The sequence below is a fragment of the Megascapheus bottae genome, chromosome 7, assembly GCF_031878675.1.
Source record: "Megascapheus bottae isolate mThoBot1 chromosome 7, mThoBot2.hap1, whole genome shotgun sequence".
NCBI classification, from domain to species: Eukaryota; Metazoa; Chordata; class Mammalia; order Rodentia; family Geomyidae; genus Megascapheus; species Megascapheus bottae.
The window spans coordinates 78854227-78873314 of NC_143515.1; the positions used below are offsets into that span (position 1 = coordinate 78854227).

Here is a 19088-nt window from a genome sequence, read left to right on the forward strand (position 1 = left end):
GTTCTTCTTTGATTGGAGACTGGGAATTGACCTCGGTGTCTGATGATTTTGCTCATTACCTGGTACTCTCCCAATTGAGCCATGCCTCCAACCCCTCCGTGATCCTTCCTAGTTCCACCTTCCAAGTAGCTGAGATCACAGATGTGAGACACTGTGCCTAGCTCCATTCTACTCTGTTCTACACAAGTATTGTTTTTGGCAGTACTGAGATTTGAACTCAGCACAGTACCACTGAACTGATCTCTAGTTTTACTTTTCACTGTAGTTACTTTTAGGGTAGCAGGTACTCACCTGGGTAGTGTTCAGTTCTTATCCTTGCTGATATCACAGAAGAGGTGCATGCCACCACATCTAGCTCCCTGCCTGTGCTGGCCTAGAACTGCTATCCTTCCAGTTAGGGATGACAGGCCCATGCTGCTGTGCCTTAAACCACAATCCTCACAGTCTTGGCCTCCCAAGTAGCTAAAATTACAGATACAATATTTTCTATACAGTGTTCATATGAACGTGAGCATATCTTTTTGCTTGTAAACATATTCCAGGGCTGTGTTAAAAATCTAATCATAGTGCTATCTCTTTATGAAACAGGTGAGATATGAAGGAAAGACTGGAGAATTGAGAACACTAGATATTCTCCTCATGTTGTTGAGACCAGCTGAGGGCCTCACGCATGCTAGGCAGCCATTCTTCTCTGGTCTGCCCCCAGCCTAGCACTGGAGCTTGGAGCATCAATGATTACAGTTTTTTAAAGTCAAGGCAGTCATTTTTCATCGACATTTTTGTTAGTGTGACCTCATTCGTGATGATAAACTTGGCTTTGAATAAAATGTTGCCATTGAGTGGACAGAGGAGAATGCAGCTATTCATGAACAGTCCCTCCTCATGCTTTCCACAGTACCCTCCATCACGCCCTCTGTCCCCCATGCCAAGTGAGAATTGCTAGCCTATTTCTTGGTGAAAATACCGTTCCTTAATCCAGGCTCCAGTATTTTATTTTTGTATAGATTGTGCCATGAGTATATGTATGGTAAAAAGTCTACTTTAAAAAAAAAAAGTACTACTTGCAAGCAAAACTATGCCTAGAGCTTGTTAGACCTCTGTTATCCCAATTGCTGGAATGAACTCTGTCACCTCAGGTTTTGAATGGAGCATTGCTGTCAGACACTAGTTTTTGCTTTCCTCTGGTGGTATCCTGTATCTGTACTATCCCTCCACGTGCAGCCTTACAGGACCAGGAGGAGGAGAAGGGTACAGTGATCCTCATCTCCCTTGTGCACTTGGAGTGGGATAACAGTTGGTTACCATGCCCTGTTATGTGATCCAGGACGCATTTGAGGCCCTGGTGAGGAGAGTGAGACACACTACTTGGACGGCGATAGGTTTTGATAAATCGGTTGATTTGTATTTCCATAATTGGTTGCAATGCAGTTTTTGAGAAGCCTGATACTTGGTAGGTTGTTTCCATATAAATTTGGTAACCTAAAATTTGGGATCATTTGCACCATTATTTTATTCTGGTAGCAGCACTTTAAATCTGAGGCTAGAATAATAGATTTCTTTGTTAGAGCCATCTATGATACAGACAATCTTACTGGTTCTTTATATGATTAGTTCATACTTCTGTTTTCTGTCTAGTGAATTTTTCTTGGGATGTATTTTGTGTTATACTGTGAAGAGTGATAAAGGTTTCATGATGTCTTTTTCTTACATTCACACAGATAGAGCTGATTGACAGAGTTGATGACATATACCGGAACACCTCCTGGGATAACGCAGGTTTTAAAGGTTATGGAATACAGATAGAACAGGTATTTATCAATGGACATGGCTTTCTATTTGTTACTTGGTGGGGTCAACTAAACATCTTTATTAATTCAAAACCCCAAAGCTTTTTTTGCATTATTTATAAACATTTTCAACTTTTCACTGTTTTAATTTCTTATAAGTTGCATAGTGTTCTGGATATTATTCAATTCTAGATTATGAAGTTTTCTGTCCTGGGGCCTTTTGAGACAGAAGGCCCTTTTTTGCCATTTTACTCCTACTCTGGTCAGTTTTAGGGTCCTTCATCTCCTAGGATGATACATTATTGAACCCTAGTTAGAAAATTTACTCAAATACTGCAGCAATATTTGTGTATATAGAGCCGTAGATCTCTTCTTTGAAATCACACGTCATACTTAAATTTTGATAGTATTCATATAAAACCAGAATTACTTTTCCCTCTTCCATTCTCTCTTACCAGTTTCTATTTTCATTTTATTTTACATTATTTTGGTTTTTTTGGTGCTGGTTCTGGGGCTTGAACTCAGGGCATGTAGGCTCTGTCCTTGAGCTCTTTTGCTCAGGGTTAGTGCTCTACCACTTTGAGCCACAGTTCCCCTCTGGTTTGTGGGTGGTTAAATGGAGACGAGAGTCTTACAAGTTTTTCCTGCTTGAGCTGGCTTGGAATCATGATCCTCAGATCTTAACTTCTTGAGTAGCTAGGATTACAGATATGAGCCCCCATTTTCTTTCTTTCTTTTATATATTTTTATTGTAATTAACAGAAGGGTTACATTATATTCGCCAGATAGAAGGTGCATTAATTCACATACATTGATACCCTTTCTCATGTCTTGGTCCCCATTTCCCTCCCCCCACCCCCATGCATTTTCTTTTTAAAGTCATCATTTGAGTAGTTATAACATACTCATGATAGAAGACACTAGTTCCACGTAGATCTTCTTGGAGGTGCTGTATGTATGCATAGTGCACACGAGTGGCAGTCTGTATTTGACGCACTAGGGTATGTTTACTTTTTCACATGGTGAATTGTTCCACAGTGAGTTGGAGCTTATGTGAAAAGCAACTATATCTGTTTCAGAGCAGCTGTATCATGTGCAGATTTTCAGAGACTAGTAAATATGGAACAACATGGTAATGTAGAAATTAGACATACCAGCTTACTTAGTCCATGAATGGTAGAGGTCCTGATTATATGTGTTCACAGTGATGTCAGACTGGATCTGGCTCACCCAGCACCACTACTGCGAACATCCCCTACCCCCAAACAACAACAGCAAAACCCAGAGAACTTACCTACCTCCTGGGCCTTGCAGCCCAAGTGGACCCTATGCACAAAGAGGAAACAGAGTCGTTGGAATCAACTCACCAGTGGGGAACTTTTGTTCCTTGCTTTCCTTCCTAGCAGGTTTAGTATTTTGTGTGAAGTGCATATAAAAAGAGAAGCTCCAGTTCTGAACCATCACTTGTGCCACACATAGTGCTATGCATCTTAGTCTATTTCTAAATTTTTGACTGTAGTTGGTAATATTTTAGGGTCATGTTACCCAAGATCACACGTTTTGAAATATAGAGGATGTGAAATTTAGCACATTTATAACTTTATAAATAATTCATTGACACATTGTTTATAGTCTATGACTTTCAGTTTGTTTTAAACTTTGAATATGAGAACTGAACAATTTATTGGACTTTGCTTCTAAAACATTTTTTTTGGTGGGGGGGCAGTCCTGGAGCTTGAACTCAGGGCCTCCAGCCCTGTCCTTGGGCTTTCTCCAGGCTAGTGCTCTACCACTTGAGTCACAACAGCACCACTTCCAGCTTTCTGCTTATGTGGTACCAAGGAATTGAATCCAGGGCTTCATCCATGCTAGGCAAACACTCTACCACTAGGCCACATTCCTGGCTCCTAAAACATTATTTTTTAGAATGTAGACTTGTGTTTTGTTTTGTTTTTGCCAATTCTGGGGCTTGAATTCAGGGCCTAAGCACTGTCCTTGGGCTTTCTCAAGGCTAGAGCTCTACCACTTGAGCCATAGCACCACTTCTGCCTTTTTTATTTATTTGTTTATTTATTTTTTATTGTACTTAATAAAAGGGTTACATGATATTTGCCAGATAGAAGGTGCATTAATTCACATACATTGATACCCTTTCACATGTCTTGGTCCCCATTACCCTCCCCTCCACCCCCCCCCATCTTGGTTTTCCCCCCTTCCCTATCAAATTTCAAATAACCAAATACAAATAAATTCAATATATCAGATAACAAAGTGAGATACTGTAACAATATGAGATACCCAAGGAACAGCAAAGGAGATGAGAGATAACATAGTACATTAAATACAACAATCATTCGTTATATGGCTTTTGTTTCAATATCCTGGAGGTCCTTTCAATTAGCTTCATACTATATGGCCTTATGTATCAAGATTGTGCTCTATTGCAGATCTCTGCTAGGAGAGCCCAAGGTTTCTACTGGTTATGACTAATGAGGGAAACCATTGAGCCCAAGTTCCTTTGAGTCTGGCTTACTTCACTTAATATGAGTTTTTCTAAGTCTTTCCATTTCCTAACAAATGGGGCGATGTCGTTTTTTCTGACAGCAGCATCTTCTGCCTTTTTTCTATGTGTGTGGTACTGAGGAACCCGGGTCTTCCTGCATGCTAGGCAAGCACTCTAGCCTTAGGCAAAATTCCTGGCCTTCTTTGTTTTGGATATTGCACCTTGTTCTGCAGCTCATGGACTGAAATTTGGGTTCTTCTTTTCTCAGCTAAAATAATGTAAAATAAGGTAGTGTCAGGTGACTTTGTTTTAAGTGTTCTAAGTATGTTATCTCTTTAAGTATAGATTCGCATTCTCAAGTCTCCACAAGAGGTAAAACCTGGTGAACGGCACTACAACATGGCCAAAAGTTACCCACAGGAAGACAAGGATGCGTGGGATGTAAAAATGTTGCTAGAGGTAGGTCATGGTTTCCTGATTTGGTGTTCCCAGTTTACTCTGTATGCATTATTTGTGCTGCACTAATGAGGGGACATACTAGAAAAGACAATGGAGAACCCGGAGCAGTCTACCTGTGTGTCTAGCAGCAACCCACCCTCGGTAGTTGGGCAGACATCAGCTGCCAAAACAAGTTGTGAAAAACTAATGCTATAAGCAGTCCTTTTGAACCTTTGTATCTGATAATGTAGGCAGTCTATGCTGGAAAGTCATAGTGTATAGATTTCTTGTGGGTCCATTTCCATCCCCTCACTGTTCTGTTTTTTACTTTTTTTTTTTTTTTTTTTTGGTGGATCGTGGGACTTGAACTCTGGGCCTGGATGCTGTCCCTGAGCTCTTCAGCTTAAACCTGCTGCCCTACCCTGGAGCCACAGCCCCGCTTCCCAGCCTCACTGTTTTTCTTTTTTTGTTGTGGTCGGTAGTGGGGCTTGAATCCTGGCATTGTCCCCAAGGCTAGTGCTCTACCACGTGAGCCACAGCGCCACTTGTGGTGTTCTGGTGGTTCATTGGAGATAAGAGTCGCATGGACTTTCCTGCCTGGGCTGGCTTTGAACTGGGATCCTCGGATCTCAGCCTCCTGAGTAGCCAGGACTAGAGGTGTGAGCCACTGGCATCTGGCTCACTTGTATTTTGTAACTCAGATTTCTCTAAAGCTCATTGATGGGTATTTTAGGCAATAATCCATTAGACTATGCACATATATTCGATGATAGACATTCAAGCTGGGGATCTGAAAGTTCTCTAAGGAATTTAACATTTTTTTCATTCTGGTAATTAATTGAAAAGCAGTAACTGGGCCAGGAGTTTGGCCTAGTGGTAGAGTGCGTGCCTAGCATGCGTGAAGCCCTTGGTTCAATTCCTCAGTACCACATACATAGAAAGAGCAAGAAGGGGTGCTGTGACTCAAGTGGCAGGGTGCTAGCCTTGAGAAAGCCCAAGGACAGTGCTCAAGCCAGGGACTGGTAAAAAAACAAAAAAGTAGTTACCTCAAACATCCTGTGTCTTCACTCGCTTTGAAATAAGGAAAGAAAACCTCCATAGAATCAGTGCTGATTGCACAAAAATATTCTTTCCTATAGGTTTATCTTCATAAACTAATATTATGTTCCCTGCCTAAGTTAACAAATAAAACAGTCCCTGCGAACCAGTAGAACCCTGGGAACCCTCAAGAAGTTCCGAGTGTACTCCAGTCTCCTAGCAGAATTGGGGTACTTCGGGCCTGCCTATAAGGGTCTCTTCCGTGGAGACCCCCCCCCTTGTCCTATACTCCCAAACCCCACAATGTCTGCTCCTGCCTGCATAAAGTGTGTGAAACAGACATGGTGTATGTCGGTGCAGAACTGCAGCAGTCCCAGTGCTGTTCTGTAATATTCAGTGGAGACACCCTTTAGTAGACTGGTATAATTGTTGGTCTAACCAACAAATACTTTTTTTTTTCTTCAAAGCAATTTAGCTTTGATATAGCTGAAGAAGCATCTAAAGTCTGCCTGGCACATCTTTTCACCTACCAGGATTTTGATATGGGAACTCTTGGGTTAGCTTATGTTGGCTCTCCCAAAGCAAACAGTCATGGAGGTGTTTGTCCAAAAGGTAAGTCCCACTTGTGCAACCGCGATGCTGTATGGGAAGATGGTGGATCATATTACAGTTCTGTATTTAATAGTGTTTTTTTTTTTCCTCTGCCTTTAGCTTATTATAGCCCAGGTGGAAAGAAAAATATCTATCTGAATAGTGGTTTAACCAGCACAAAGAATTATGGTAAAACCATCCTTACAAAGGTATGTTCTTTGTGTATATGTGTGTGTGTGTGTGTGTGTGTGTGTGTGTGTTTATTGCATTAGAAACTCAGTTACTATATTTTTATAAAGGTATCATTTGACAGTGTGTGCTATTTTTATTTTACCCTAAGAAAGCACTTAAAAATTTTTTTTATTGTAATGTATAGAGAGGGGATACAGTTATATTTGCCAGGCAGAAGGTGCATTACTTAAGAAAGAACATTTTTCTTTGAGAAATATGAGAAGTGTGGAGCAGAAAATAGAAATAGCCACCTTTCCAGACACGTCAGTATTGTGCTCCTGAACCTCTTCCTGAAGTCTTCCTGCAGCACAGCTGTCATTCCCAGGTGCCCTGCACATGCTCATTTCTTGGTCCTGTGATTTTCCTCTTTCTTAATTTATACCTTCATTTTGACTTGGTATAGTCTCCAAGTACTTCCTAAGAGAAGGTTTGGGAGATGTAGATTCTTGAGATTTTGCATATCTAAAAATGCCTTTGTTCTGTTTTTGTTTGTTTGAACTCAAAACCTTTCGTTCTTACTCAGCTTTTTGCTCATGACTGATACTTTGGTACTTGAGCCATACCTTCAGTTCTAATTTTTGTTGGCTAATTGTAAAGAAAAGTCTTTATTTTCCAGGGCTGACTCTGAACCTTGATACTCAGATTTTGTCTCCCTCTCTCTCTCTTTTTTTTTTCCTGCGGTTCCTTGGGCTTGAACTCAGGGCTTGGGCACTATCCTTGAGCACTTTTGCTCAAGGCTCGCTAGCGCTCTGCCTCATGAGTTACAGCACCACTTATGGGTTTTTCTGTTTATTTGGTACTGAGGAATAGAACCCAGGGCTTAGGCAAACACTCCACCACCAGGTCACACTCCCCGCCAGATCTAAGTCTCTTGAAAGTGAGGTTTTATAGTTACGAGCCACCAGCACCCCGTTGTTTGTTTTTTTATGTAAGAACTCACCATGCAGCCCCGGCTAGCCTTGAACTCATCATCATCCTGCTTCCCTCTACTTCCTAAATGCTGAGATTATAGCAGTATGTTTCGTCTATTTTGCTTATTCTTAAACTTGGTTGATAATTTCAATGTTTAAAGTCACTGTTCCATTGCCTTCTGATATTCATATTGTTAAAAGAATCTGTATATAACTTTTTTCTTTCTAGAAGATTTGTAGTTTTTTGTTTTGTTTTGTTTGGTCAGTACTAGGGCTTGTACTCAGGGCCTGAACACTGTCCTTGGGCTTTCTCAAGGCTAGAGCCCTACCATTTGAGCCACAGTACCACTTCTGGATTTTTCTATGTATGTGGGACTTTTTCTAAGTATGTGGGACTGAGGAATGAAACCTGGGTCTTCGTGCATGCTAGGCACCTTACCACTAGGCCAAACTCCTGGCCCCTAGATTGTGTTTTTGTGCAGGTGTCTTCAATAAAGTCACTTAAATGAGAGCTTCATTTCCATCTCATAGAAGCTCAGAGGTCGCCCTCTCCTGGTGGCTCAGAGATGCTCTCAGAGGTCCTGGGCCTCTGTCTTCCTGCTTTCACCTCCTAGTAACAGCCTGCTTCTCTGTTGGTTGGACAAAGGAGAAAGAATGGATTGTAGATGGCCTAGTCTGTCCTCCCTAGAGACTTTACTGCAGCCCCATTCAGTGGCATCTGCTGGGCTCTGTCTGGACAGAAGTGGAACACGCGAAACTTATAGCACCAGGATGTTCCCTGAGTGGGAACATGGCTATTTTAGCTAAACATGTTGCTGCCCACAGCACAGTTAGGGCTCATTAAGTTAGAAGGATGAGGAGAGTAGGTGTTGGTAAGCCTGAGAAAGTGGACCTGAATTTCAGACACTTGTGTTTTTGTGCAAAGTAATTTTTTTTTTAATCTTTGTTTTTGAGACTGGGTCTTCCATACATTTAATGTATATGGGCCTTCAATGGGAAATCCTCGTCCCTTAGCCTTCCTAATGCTCAGATAATGGGTATATTGCTATCACTCATGACTTAAAATATGCTTGTGTATGCTTGTGTTATTTTAAAGTAAAGTGTCTTTTTTAAAAAAATTTTCTTGGTGTGTTACCCAGAATGGCCTCAGATTCCTGGGCTCAAGTGAGACTTTTGCCTCAGTCTTCTGAGTAGCTGGGACTACAGGAAGGGCCCACCTGTCTTTTTCTGGTCTGTTTTTCACTCAATTAAAAACAGATATTTGATCTTCAAGAGTGATCACCTGGTTTTTCCTGATTTTTTTTTTCCTCCTGTTTAATTCATTTATATTCTTAAAAATAGAAAAAGCTGGGAGTTTGGCCTAGTGGTAGAGTGCTTGCGTAGCATGCATGAAGACCCAGGTTCAATTCCTTGGTACCACATATATAGAAAAAGCCAGAAGTGTTGCTGTGGCTCAAGTTGTGGAACGCTTCCCTTGAGAAAGCCCAAAGACAGTGCTCAGGCCCAAGTTCAATCTCAGGAATGGAAAAAAAGAAAATAGAAAAGTTCAACAGAAACCTTTAATTCAGTTATTGTGAGAAGAGTAGCACTTTTGGAATTGAGAGAAAAATAAACCACATGTGTAGATGGAGCATTCATTACAGAAGGGCTTAGTATTCAGTGTGTGTGTGTGTGTGTGTGTGTGTGTGTGTGTGTGTGGCGCGCGCCAGGGCCAGTCCTGAGGCTTGAACTTGGGGCGTGGATGCAGTCCCTGAACTCTTTTTTTTTTTTTTTTTTTTTTTTGCTCAAGGCTAATGCTCTACCACTTTAAGCCATAGCTCCACTCCTAGTTTTTGAGTGGTTGGCTGGAGATAGTTTCACTGGGATTTTTCTGCCTGAGCTGGTTTAAACAGTGATTCTCAGATCTCAGCCTCCTGAGTAGGTAGGATTACAGGCGTGAGTTACTGCCACTCCACCACTTGAGCCACTGCCTCACTTCTAGATTTTTGGTGCTTAATTAGAGGGAACAATCTCATAGACTTTCCTACCTGGACTGACTTCAAACTTCAATCTTCAGATCTCTACTTCCTTTATGGTTTCATTTCATGACATAGTTTTCTCAGCATTCCAGAATTTTATAAGATAGGGTATAAAACAAAGTTGTTTTGGAATTTTTCAGATATTTTTAGTATTAGCTAATTAACAGATCCACTAATGAATTTCTCCAGTGTATCGTTAGAAATTTTCTTCGTATTATATGAGAATTTTCTTATATAGTGAAAAGTATTAATCTTTCTGTTCTGTCGAGTAATAGTCCTAAATCAGGATACATGGGAAGAAATGTAGCTTTACTTGCTAAATTCATTACTATAATTCAAGAGAAATCTTCTGGTAACCTGATGTTAAATATAGTCTACAACCAGGACCTAATAAACCCATTCTCTGACATTGTCACTGACATTGTCATCAGAAATGGGTTCTTGAGACTGTCAAGCATCGTGGTTTTGTTCCTTAGTCATCCTTTTGTGTTTTGTTGCTGTTTTATCTTTTGTCCCCTTCTGCTGAGATCCTGTAGAGAAGCACGTGTGGTTTAGCATTACCAGCATGCTTGGACAGGTGAATGTTGGGTGGTATTAAAGACTGTCTCAGGATCCTATAAGTTCTAGTTTCTTAAATTAATCTTAAGTTAAGCTTTGTAATGCTATTTCAACGTTTTTAATATAATTCTATTCATTGTTTAATTTCTATAATGCATGAAAAAAGTCATAGTACACTTTTTATTATTTTGGTGGTCTGATTAAAGGGCTCTATTAAAACAGTGTGGGTCCAGTGGTAGTTCAATATTTTCTTTGACCCTTACTGACTTAAGGAGGCTGACCTGGTGACAACGCATGAATTGGGACACAATTTTGGTGCAGAACATGACCCCGACGGGCTGGCGGAGTGTGCGCCCAGCGAGGACCAGGGAGGGAAGTTCGTCATGTATCCCATAGCTGTAAGTGGCGACCATGACAACAACAAGGTAGGTGTGTTTTCGAGCTTCTTATGTGTGTGCAAAAGGAGGCGGCTCCGGTGTCAGCAGAATGGGAACACAGGACAGCATCCATTCGTACATCGAGGTGTGGGTGGCCCACCTCTGTAATCCCAGCTACTCAAAAGGTTGAGATCTGAGGATCACAGTTTAAAGTCAGCTCAGGTAGGAAACACTGTGAGACTCTTATCTCCAGTGAACTACTCAGAAAAGGCCAAGTGTTGTACTATAATAGCTCAAGAGGTAGAGCTCTACCCTTGAGCAAAATGAAGCTTAGGGACTGTGTGCAGGCAGAGTTCAAGCCTCGGGACTGGAAACAACCACCACCAAGAGCCTTGCAGCAGAGAGCATGGCCCCTGTAAGCAGTTAAAGCTGTCATTGTGTGTACATCTGGGCTCTAAAAAAACTACCACCAGGAGTAGTAACTTTGGTGGGAACGTAGGTTTCAGGGTATGGTTTGCCTAGCTTTATGTAAGAAATTGGCATGGACATGCCCAGATTTGTGCTTTCGGCTGTGCACGAGTGCCTCATGGAGATGGGGTAGCCTCAAACGGAGTGAGGTTTTGGGATCAGGGGGCCAAAAGGTGATTGATGGTGGGGTAGGAGCCCCATTCCCTGGGCAGGTGCCCTGGGTGAGGGCTTGCTCTGCTGAGTTGGGCCCCTCATCTTCATTTGCCCAGGTTTGTTTGATTTGGTATTGAGAACTGAACTCAAGGCCTGTACTGCTAGGTGAGCTCACTTGAGACACTGAGCTATTGACACAGTCTCTGGCCCTAAGAATGCCATCAGCATTTTATTAGTCTCCTTTGGTGATGCCATTTGATGGTTTTGAAGGTTTGAGGTGTTTATCTAGGCCGTCTTCCTGGGGCTATAGTAATCATGGAGAGTTGTTCTGAATGCTGCTCAACTCCCAGGGGCCGGGGCTCTCTGACTACTTTGCCTTGCTTCCTGCCAAGTGGGATGCCAGCACTTTGCAGACTCCCTCAAGGGAGCAGGCAGGCTGCTTTCTCCTACTTCCAGTTCTTCCAAAGTAGGCTTTTTACCATGGGCTGCTATGTGGCCCTGTAAGAATTTTCCAATGAGCAGAGCCTGACAGTATTTTCTTTCTGTATATGCTTCATTGTCAGAGAAGGAAAGTTTATTTATTTTGCCTGAGCACATTATATTTCATATATTTTCTTAATATTTGGTATCCCAAACAATATACCCTTTATGTGAAAATATTTTATGTGATACCTTGTATCTGTGCTTTAAATGAGTTCTTTAATGAAACTGTTAACACTGAAAGCAAAGAAATAAGGCAATTGGCTTCTTAACAACTCTGCCTCTACCAGTTGTACCAACTGGGATAAGGATGTAGGCTATAAAAAGGGGATGCTAGTGAAAGGAAATAGGGGTGGGTACCAGTGATGCACACCTGTAATCTCACACTCAGCCAGCAAAACGGTGAACTGAAGGTAGGCTTCAAAGAAGAATGTGAGGCCCTGAGTTTAAGCCCCATTACTGGCGTGCACACATGTACATGCGAGCACACCCACACACACACCCACACACACGGAAGGAAGGAAAGAAAGAAGGGAAGGAGACAGAAACAGACTGCTGAGTGCAGTAATACAAACTTGTTTTCCCAGCTCCACGGGCAGCAAAAGGAGCGGGTTGTGTGTAGTGCAGAGCAGTCTTGGGAAAAAGCAGGACTCTGTTAGGAAAACAGCCAAAATGAAAATGAGTTGAGGTGTGGCTGAAGTGGTAGAAGATTTTTCTTGCACGCTTGCAGCCCTGGAAAAACCAGCCCAAATTATTCTTGGCATAGAAGCGCAATCACTGCATGGAAATGGGTTTTCACTGTGTTGGGTTCTTGTGGCTTTTTTTCTCTCAAGATGTTTTCGAACTGTAGTAAACAGTCCATCTTTAAGACTATTGAAAGTAAGGCCCAGGAGTGTTTTCAAGAACGCAGCACCAAGGTGTGTGGGAACTCCAGGGTGGACGAGGGAGAGGAGTGTGACCCTGGCATTATGCATCTGAACAATGACTCGTGCTGCAACAGTGACTGCACCCTCAAACCCGGCGTGCAGTGCAGGTGAGCCGCGAGGGCTTTGTGCAGACCTGGGAATCTTTCCTAACTACTCTGGAAACCAAGAATCATTTGAAGCTACCCTAGGCAGTCAGATCTGAGAAACTCTTCACTCCACTTGACCAGCAAAAAGCCAGAAATAGAGGCATGGCTCAGAGAGTAGAGTTGTGAGTGGAAAAGCAAGCAAGAGTACAAGGCCCAGAGTTGAAGACATTCCTTGCATGTTCTGTGATGTAGCGGTTCTACAACTCTATTTTTATTTAATTTAATTTAATTTTTACATTGCTGGACTTGGAATTCTGGGCCTCACACTTGCTATGGATGTGTAGTTATGTGCACTGTGCCACTGGCCCCCTTGTGTCTTCTGAACACACATGCATGTATAAGACAGACAGCTTAACAGGACTGTTCATGGTGCATCACTTCATAAGAAAGTACTAGGAGCAATCAGAATGACAGATACAGTAATGTGGTTTTGTTTAGTTAAATAGAAGAAATCCAGAAAAGGCGGCCTCAGACCCGGAGGTCCGGTGTTTCCATCTTATGTCCTGATGGACTCTTCCTGGCTTAGGAGCCGTTGAGTCCCAGGACCACTAAGTCCTGATGGATGCCTGCCAGGCTGCCTTGTTTCCCTGCCGTTGACTGCCTGGTGAACCTTGTCTTTTAATCAGTGCATTAAGTTAATAAACACAGGGACACAGGTGTTGTGCAGATCGGCCTGTGTACTCTTTTCTTCTGGAAAGCCTGGCGCAGACGCTGACTTTCCTACATCAGCGGTGTGTGCGGGAGGCTGACCCAGCTACGCGCATTCCCTAGCTTTTCAGGACAAGGAAGACATCTGTAGTGTTTGACGTAGGGCCGGCCTGGGACGTGAGCTGTCTGCATCTGTTCTTCCACAGTGACAGGAACAGTCCTTGCTGTAAAAATTGTCATTTTGAGACTGCGCAGAAGAAGTGCCAGGAGGCCATTAATGCGACCTGCAAAGGCGTGTCATTCTGCACAGGTATGTGTTGCGTGTCATTCTGCACAGGTGTTTCGTGTCATGTTGCATAGGAGTGTCCTGCATGGGTGCATGTTTTGCATCATACTGCATGCGTGCTTGTCTGTGTCTTGCTTCTCTGGGGATTCTGTGGCTCAAGTATGAAATGGGATGGTGTGCGTGTGCGTGTGCGTGTGCGTGTGTGTGTGTGTGTGTGTGTGTGTGTGTGTGTGTGTGTGTGTGTTATTTCCTTGGGATGAAAATGGCCCCGTGGTGGCTATGGTGTGGCAGGTGCTGGCTTCCTCACTGGCTATGCCCACAGGGAACAGCAGCGAGTGCCCCCCGCCAGGAAATGCGGATGACGACACGGTGTGCCTGGACCTGGGCAGGTGTAAGGATGGAAAGTGCATCCCCTTCTGTGAGAGGGAGCAGCAGCTGGAGTCCTGCGCGTGCAACGGTGAGCAGGCGGGAAGTGAGGCCGGCCCCGCAGCTGGGACCATGGTGTTGGATGGTGGACGGCCATGGCCGAGATTAGGAGGGCAGGAAGGGAGCACCCTCATTCTGGCTCCAGCCCCCACTAGGAAGGAAGGCCTGTTGTCTCACTGTACTTCAGACCCTGTGGTGGGCTTCGGGGTGGGTCTGCACTCAGGAGCCTTTGAGCTCAACCTCAGGGCCATCGCCACTGAGCGCTGGGCTTTGCTGTGGTCAGCAAGGGTCAGCTCATCCCTCCCTGCGGTGGCAGACCCGGAAGATCCTCCTCCGCTTTCCTCGCTCTGCTCGGGTATCTGTCCACCAGGGCTAGGGCAGGACCCTGGGTGACAGCCAGCACCTGGCGAGACTTGGAGGCTCCCCAGTAGTGAAGCAGTGACCTCGACGGGGCTGTGGCTCCCAGCCAGCACAGCTGCAGCAGCTGTGGAGCACTGCCCCTTCTGGAGGGGTTCGGGGTCACTCCATAGCACTGCAAAAAGAAGAAACACACAGCAGACAAAGGACAGCGCCTGACCGCAAACACCCTGGAAACAGTTGACCAGAATGATGAAAAGATTGCGTTGCTTCTTGAACTCCTGGTGGCTTTTCTTGTGTAATTTGAAATCTTCCCCCAGGTCAAATGGAGACAGACCTGAGTTACACTTCAGGTCACCCTCAGGTGTCCTGCCTGTGCCACATAGCTTGGGTGGCGCCAGCAGTTACATTCCCCTACGTGTTTGCATTTTTATTGGATGATGCTGGTGCCAGAACCCTGGGCATCACACGCGTGCGCAGACACTGGGTTTTGTTGAGCTCACCCTGCACCTCAGCCTCAGCATTCTGAGCAACTCGGCGAGCGTGGGTGCTTCTGTGTTTCAGAGACTGACAACTCATGCAAGGTGTGCTGCAGGGACCTTTCCGGCCGGTGCACTCCCTATGTGAACGCGGAACAGAAGAACTTGTTTCTGAGGAAAGGAAAGCCCTGCACAGTGGGGTTCTGTGACATGAACGTGAGTGTTGGTTGGTTGTGTAAGCCTGCATGCCACCTGCTTCCCTGTCATTCTAGAGCTTGGCACTGGTGGGTCAGGTGGCCTGGGTCTGCCCTATGCATGTGGCCCTGCTTCAGCCTCGCACCATGGGCATTTTCCAGTCCTCCCTAGCCTACAAGGAACCTAAGCAAGTAGAGTTAGGAACCACTGCCAGGTGCTACCTGATTTCAGTGGAAAGGCCTGGCCTTGCTGAGCTCAGAGTCCTCTGCCTCCAGAGTCAGAGCTGCACTGTTCCAAGTCCACTCAGCTGTGTCCTGGGTAGCTCTCCTAACGCACTTGGAAATCCCAGGAGAGCCAACATGGAGGTCAGAGGGAGTATGTATGTATGTTTGGACTTGTAAATTCAGGGAGTTAGGTATATGTCCAGGCTGACAGTGTTCCTTCCGCTAGGGCTTGTGGTGGAGGTGGAGAGGGAGAAACATTGATTGATGCTGTCAGGAATGGAACAGCCTGTGTCAGCAACTTACTTCCTTGTGTCTTGGTCTCCTGATAATCCTCACTGAGTTCATGTGTAAAAGTGAAGTAAGCGTAGGCCAGGCGTGGCAGTGTGGTGCACAGCTCTAGGGAGGATTGAGATTAGGCCTGATGTGAGGGACATGTGAGACCCCGCCCTCAAAAAACAAGTCTCGGCAGTGACTCGGCACATGATCCTAGCCACTCAGGAGGGTGAGGCCTGAGAGAAAGATTCGGTTCCATAGTATCTGGGGCAGGACAACCAGCAAAAATGAAGGCTGTGAGTGTGGCTCAGGTGGTAGACGACCTGTCTAGGAAGCAGAGTCCTGAGGTTAAACCTTAATACTGCCAAAATAAATTAAAAAAAACAAACTAATTGTGAGACAGTCTCAGACAGTGCATACTGCTGTCTATGCTTGTTCCTTTTTTGGGGGGGTGGGCGTGGTCATGGAGCTTGAACTCAGCCTGGATGTTGTCCCTGAGCTCTTCAGCTCAAGGCTACCGACCTACCCTTGAGCCAAGCCCCCCTTCCCATTTTCTAGAGTCTCAGGTCCTTTTGTGCCCTGGCTGGCTTTGAACCTTGATCCTCAGATCTCAGCCTCCCGAGTAACTAGGCATGAGTCACCGTGCCCGGCTTGTCTGTTCTCTTTACACTGAAATCAAACCCCACTTCAAAGTTGGCCCATTAGGTCATTTTTAACAAAGCCCTTTACAGACTACTATTTTCATTTAACCACATTGCTTCCAAATTATCATTGTTAGTAAATCATGGTTTATGTGTTTCCTTCACAGGGCAAATGTGAGAAACGAGTACAGGATGTCATTGAGCGATTTTGGGATTTCATCGACCAGTTGAGCATCAATACTTTTGGTAAGGGATTTCTTTGGATTGTTTACTTAAATCTGAGCCAGTTTCTACGATGATATTAGAAGACTGGCTTCAGAATTTGTGCTCTAATCCCTCAAGAAAAAAAAATAGAAATACGGGGCCAAGCATGGTAGTGCATGGCTATAATTCTAGGTACTCTGGAGCCAGAAACAGAGGCATTGCAGTTAGAGGCCAGCCCTGGTCAAAATTAATGAGACTGTATGTTAAATACAAACTGCTGATTGCTGAGGAGGCTGAGTGAGGCAGGAGGACTGCAGTCTGAGGTTGCCTCAGGCCCAAACAGGAGGCCATACCCAAGAAATAGAAGCAAAAGGATTGATGTGTGGTTCAGGTGGTCAAGTGCCTGCCTGGCAAGTACCCAGTACCTGAAAAACGAAGAAAGGAAAACGGAAAAGGTAACCATTCTGTTATAAAACCACTCTTTGCTTGCCTAGCATGCACGAAGACCAGGGTTCGATTCCTCAGTACCACATACATAGAAAAAAGCTGGAAGTGGTGCTGAGGCTCAAGTGGTAGAGCTCTAGCCTTGAGAAAGTCCAAGGACAGTGCTCAGACCCTGAGCTCAAGCCCAGGACTGGCAAAGAAAAATATATATATACTCTTGCCCAGGACAGAAGACAGCACAGGCTCTTCCTGTGGGACTTGAGTTCGTGAGCATGCAGAAGGTAATACTTAGTCAAAGTGAGCAGGCTTCAGTCCTATATACTGTAAGTCTAATCTTATTTTCTCTAAGAATTATTTATATACGAGCGGACCTCAGATCTTGCAGGAGTAAGGAAGTTCTCAAGGGCCCAAGTTTAGATTTGTGTCACAAAAATAGCCAGGTGACAAAAACATTTTTTTTTTGCAGTACTGGACTGGATATTAAAATTAGGATTGTGTGTGCTAGACAAGCTAACACTTGTGCCACAGGTGTATTTCATTCTCGAAATTGAGTCTGGTTAACCTGCAGTGAACTACAAGCATGAGCCACAGTGCCTGGCCAAAGACAGTGCAGCCCTGTCCTGCAGGCCTTGTTGGTGCAGGGAGGAGTTGGAACACAGCAGAAGCCGTTTCTCTGGAGGGCTGTGGTGTTGAGCTCTGGCAGGGTGCTGGCTCGGGTCAGTCACTGTCGGGTTTATTCACAGGGAAGTTTCTAGCAGACAACATCGTGGGGTCCGTTCTGGTTTTCTCCTTGATATTTTGGATTCCTTTCAGCATTCTCGTCCACTGTGTGGTAAGTCACCAGCACTTCCGTTACATTTTATTTATTAGAACAACTTCAACGCAACCACGACGTGTTTTGTTGTCGTGCTTGTGTGCTTGCCTTTCTAGAAGGCTCAGCCGATGGTTTTCAAACAAAATGGTTACCTCTTTATGGAGATGTTTTACTCCCAAAAAGCGGGTGACGAGGACAGTTCTCTGTGAGTACTTTCGGCTCTTCATTAGGAGCGTGCTTGTCACACGACCACATTTCCGGCCGTGGTTACACAGCCACACGTGTGGAGAAGCTGGCATGGCTGTGAGGCTCGCACTTCCCCAGTGGGGGCGCCTCCTGCTCGGCCCTCAGTGCCCAGCTTGGTCCTCTTTTCTGAGGAGCTCCCAGCACTGTCGAGCTTTCCTTCCAGAGCCGTCCACTGTGTCTGTGGGGCTGAGGAGTCAGATGAAGTCTCACCGGGAGTCCAGATAGTTCTCGTGACGGCTCAGGGCCCTCCCCGCCCTCCCTTCCTGCCTGCAGCCCACTGAGCAGCTCCTCTGGCCTGAAGGCTGTGGCCCGAGCACTCTGACGGCACAGGGCTGGGTCGTGAGAGCTGCGTGGCCCAGGACGCAGGCCACTGATGGTGGGCTCGTGTCCAGGCACAGAGTGTGTTTATGGCCTCAGTTCTTGGTTCTGCCTTGGCCTTGGTCAGCTGTTACAGGCAGGGACACGTGGTCCCTGACGGCCGCCATAGAGGGCACTTGTTCTTTCCCGAAGAAAGAGTGTAGAGGGCCAAGGCCAAGCTCCTCTGATGGAGCTGGGTGTCTGGAAACAGCTGAGCAGAGTGAAGGTGCCTTAACCTCCACCGCCCACGCCACGCCCATGCCCACGCCGTGTCTATCGTTTTGCCCACACCACCACAAATAGCCCTTAAGTCCCCCCGCTTTCTGTGAATGCCACACGTGGTACAAAGGGCAGCCATAGAACTCCAGTAAGCTGACCGGCATGCATCTCACCAGGTGCTTCAGCACTGCCCCCCCCTTCGCGACTCCCCAGTTCTGCTTCCAAGTCCTTCGTTAGTTTTATTGGTGCCAGAGGGAAACAGTTGCTTGCTGAGTTTTTTGAGTACAATGTTCTCTCTTCTTTTCTTTGTAGGATAAGAAATTGGATAAGCAGTACGAGTCCCTGTCCCTTTTTCACCCCAGTGTAAGTTTTCCACATGAACCACGTCTCCTGTTCTCTCTGGTCCTGTTAAGCAGAAGCCTTCCGTTGGGAGCCCCAGCAAGAGCTTGTGTCTGGGGCGGAGCCTTGTGGGCTTATGGAGGCCTTGTTTAGCCAGAAAGATCCAGGGTGGAGGAAAGATGCTCTCGGCAAGAGCTGTGACAGTGGCAGCCCACCTGCGTGGGTCAGGGGCCCTGGCGCGTGTTGGAGCTCCTTTCCAGTCAGGAAAGCTGACGTGCAGCCTGCGGGAGCCTCACGTGGGCCTTTGCGGG

The 19088-nt window shown here is 45.2% G+C and overlaps 1 protein-coding gene across 5 annotated transcripts in view; it reads left to right on the forward strand.

Annotated features, from left to right (window-relative positions):
• Adam17 (ADAM metallopeptidase domain 17) overlaps nt 1–19088 on the forward strand; it is a 44965-nt gene that overhangs the window by 24008 nt on the left and 1869 nt on the right. For all 5 annotated transcript variants that reach the window (XM_090337464.1, XM_090337467.1, XM_090337468.1 and 2 more), the window contains 12 exons: nt 1719–1808; nt 4636–4749; nt 6234–6378; nt 6478–6566; nt 10348–10500; nt 12387–12586; nt 13480–13583; nt 13882–14016; nt 14907–15037; nt 16322–16400; nt 17546–17634; nt 18751–18801. In XM_090337464.1, coding sequence (XP_090193590.1) covers nt 1719–1808; nt 4636–4749; nt 6234–6378; nt 6478–6566; nt 10348–10500; nt 12387–12586; nt 13480–13583; nt 13882–14016; nt 14907–15037; nt 16322–16400; nt 17546–17634; nt 18751–18801 — 1380 coding nt within the window. The remainder of the gene's footprint in view (nt 1–1718; nt 1809–4635; nt 4750–6233; nt 6379–6477; nt 6567–10347; nt 10501–12386; nt 12587–13479; nt 13584–13881; nt 14017–14906; nt 15038–16321; nt 16401–17545; nt 17635–18750; nt 18802–19088) is intronic.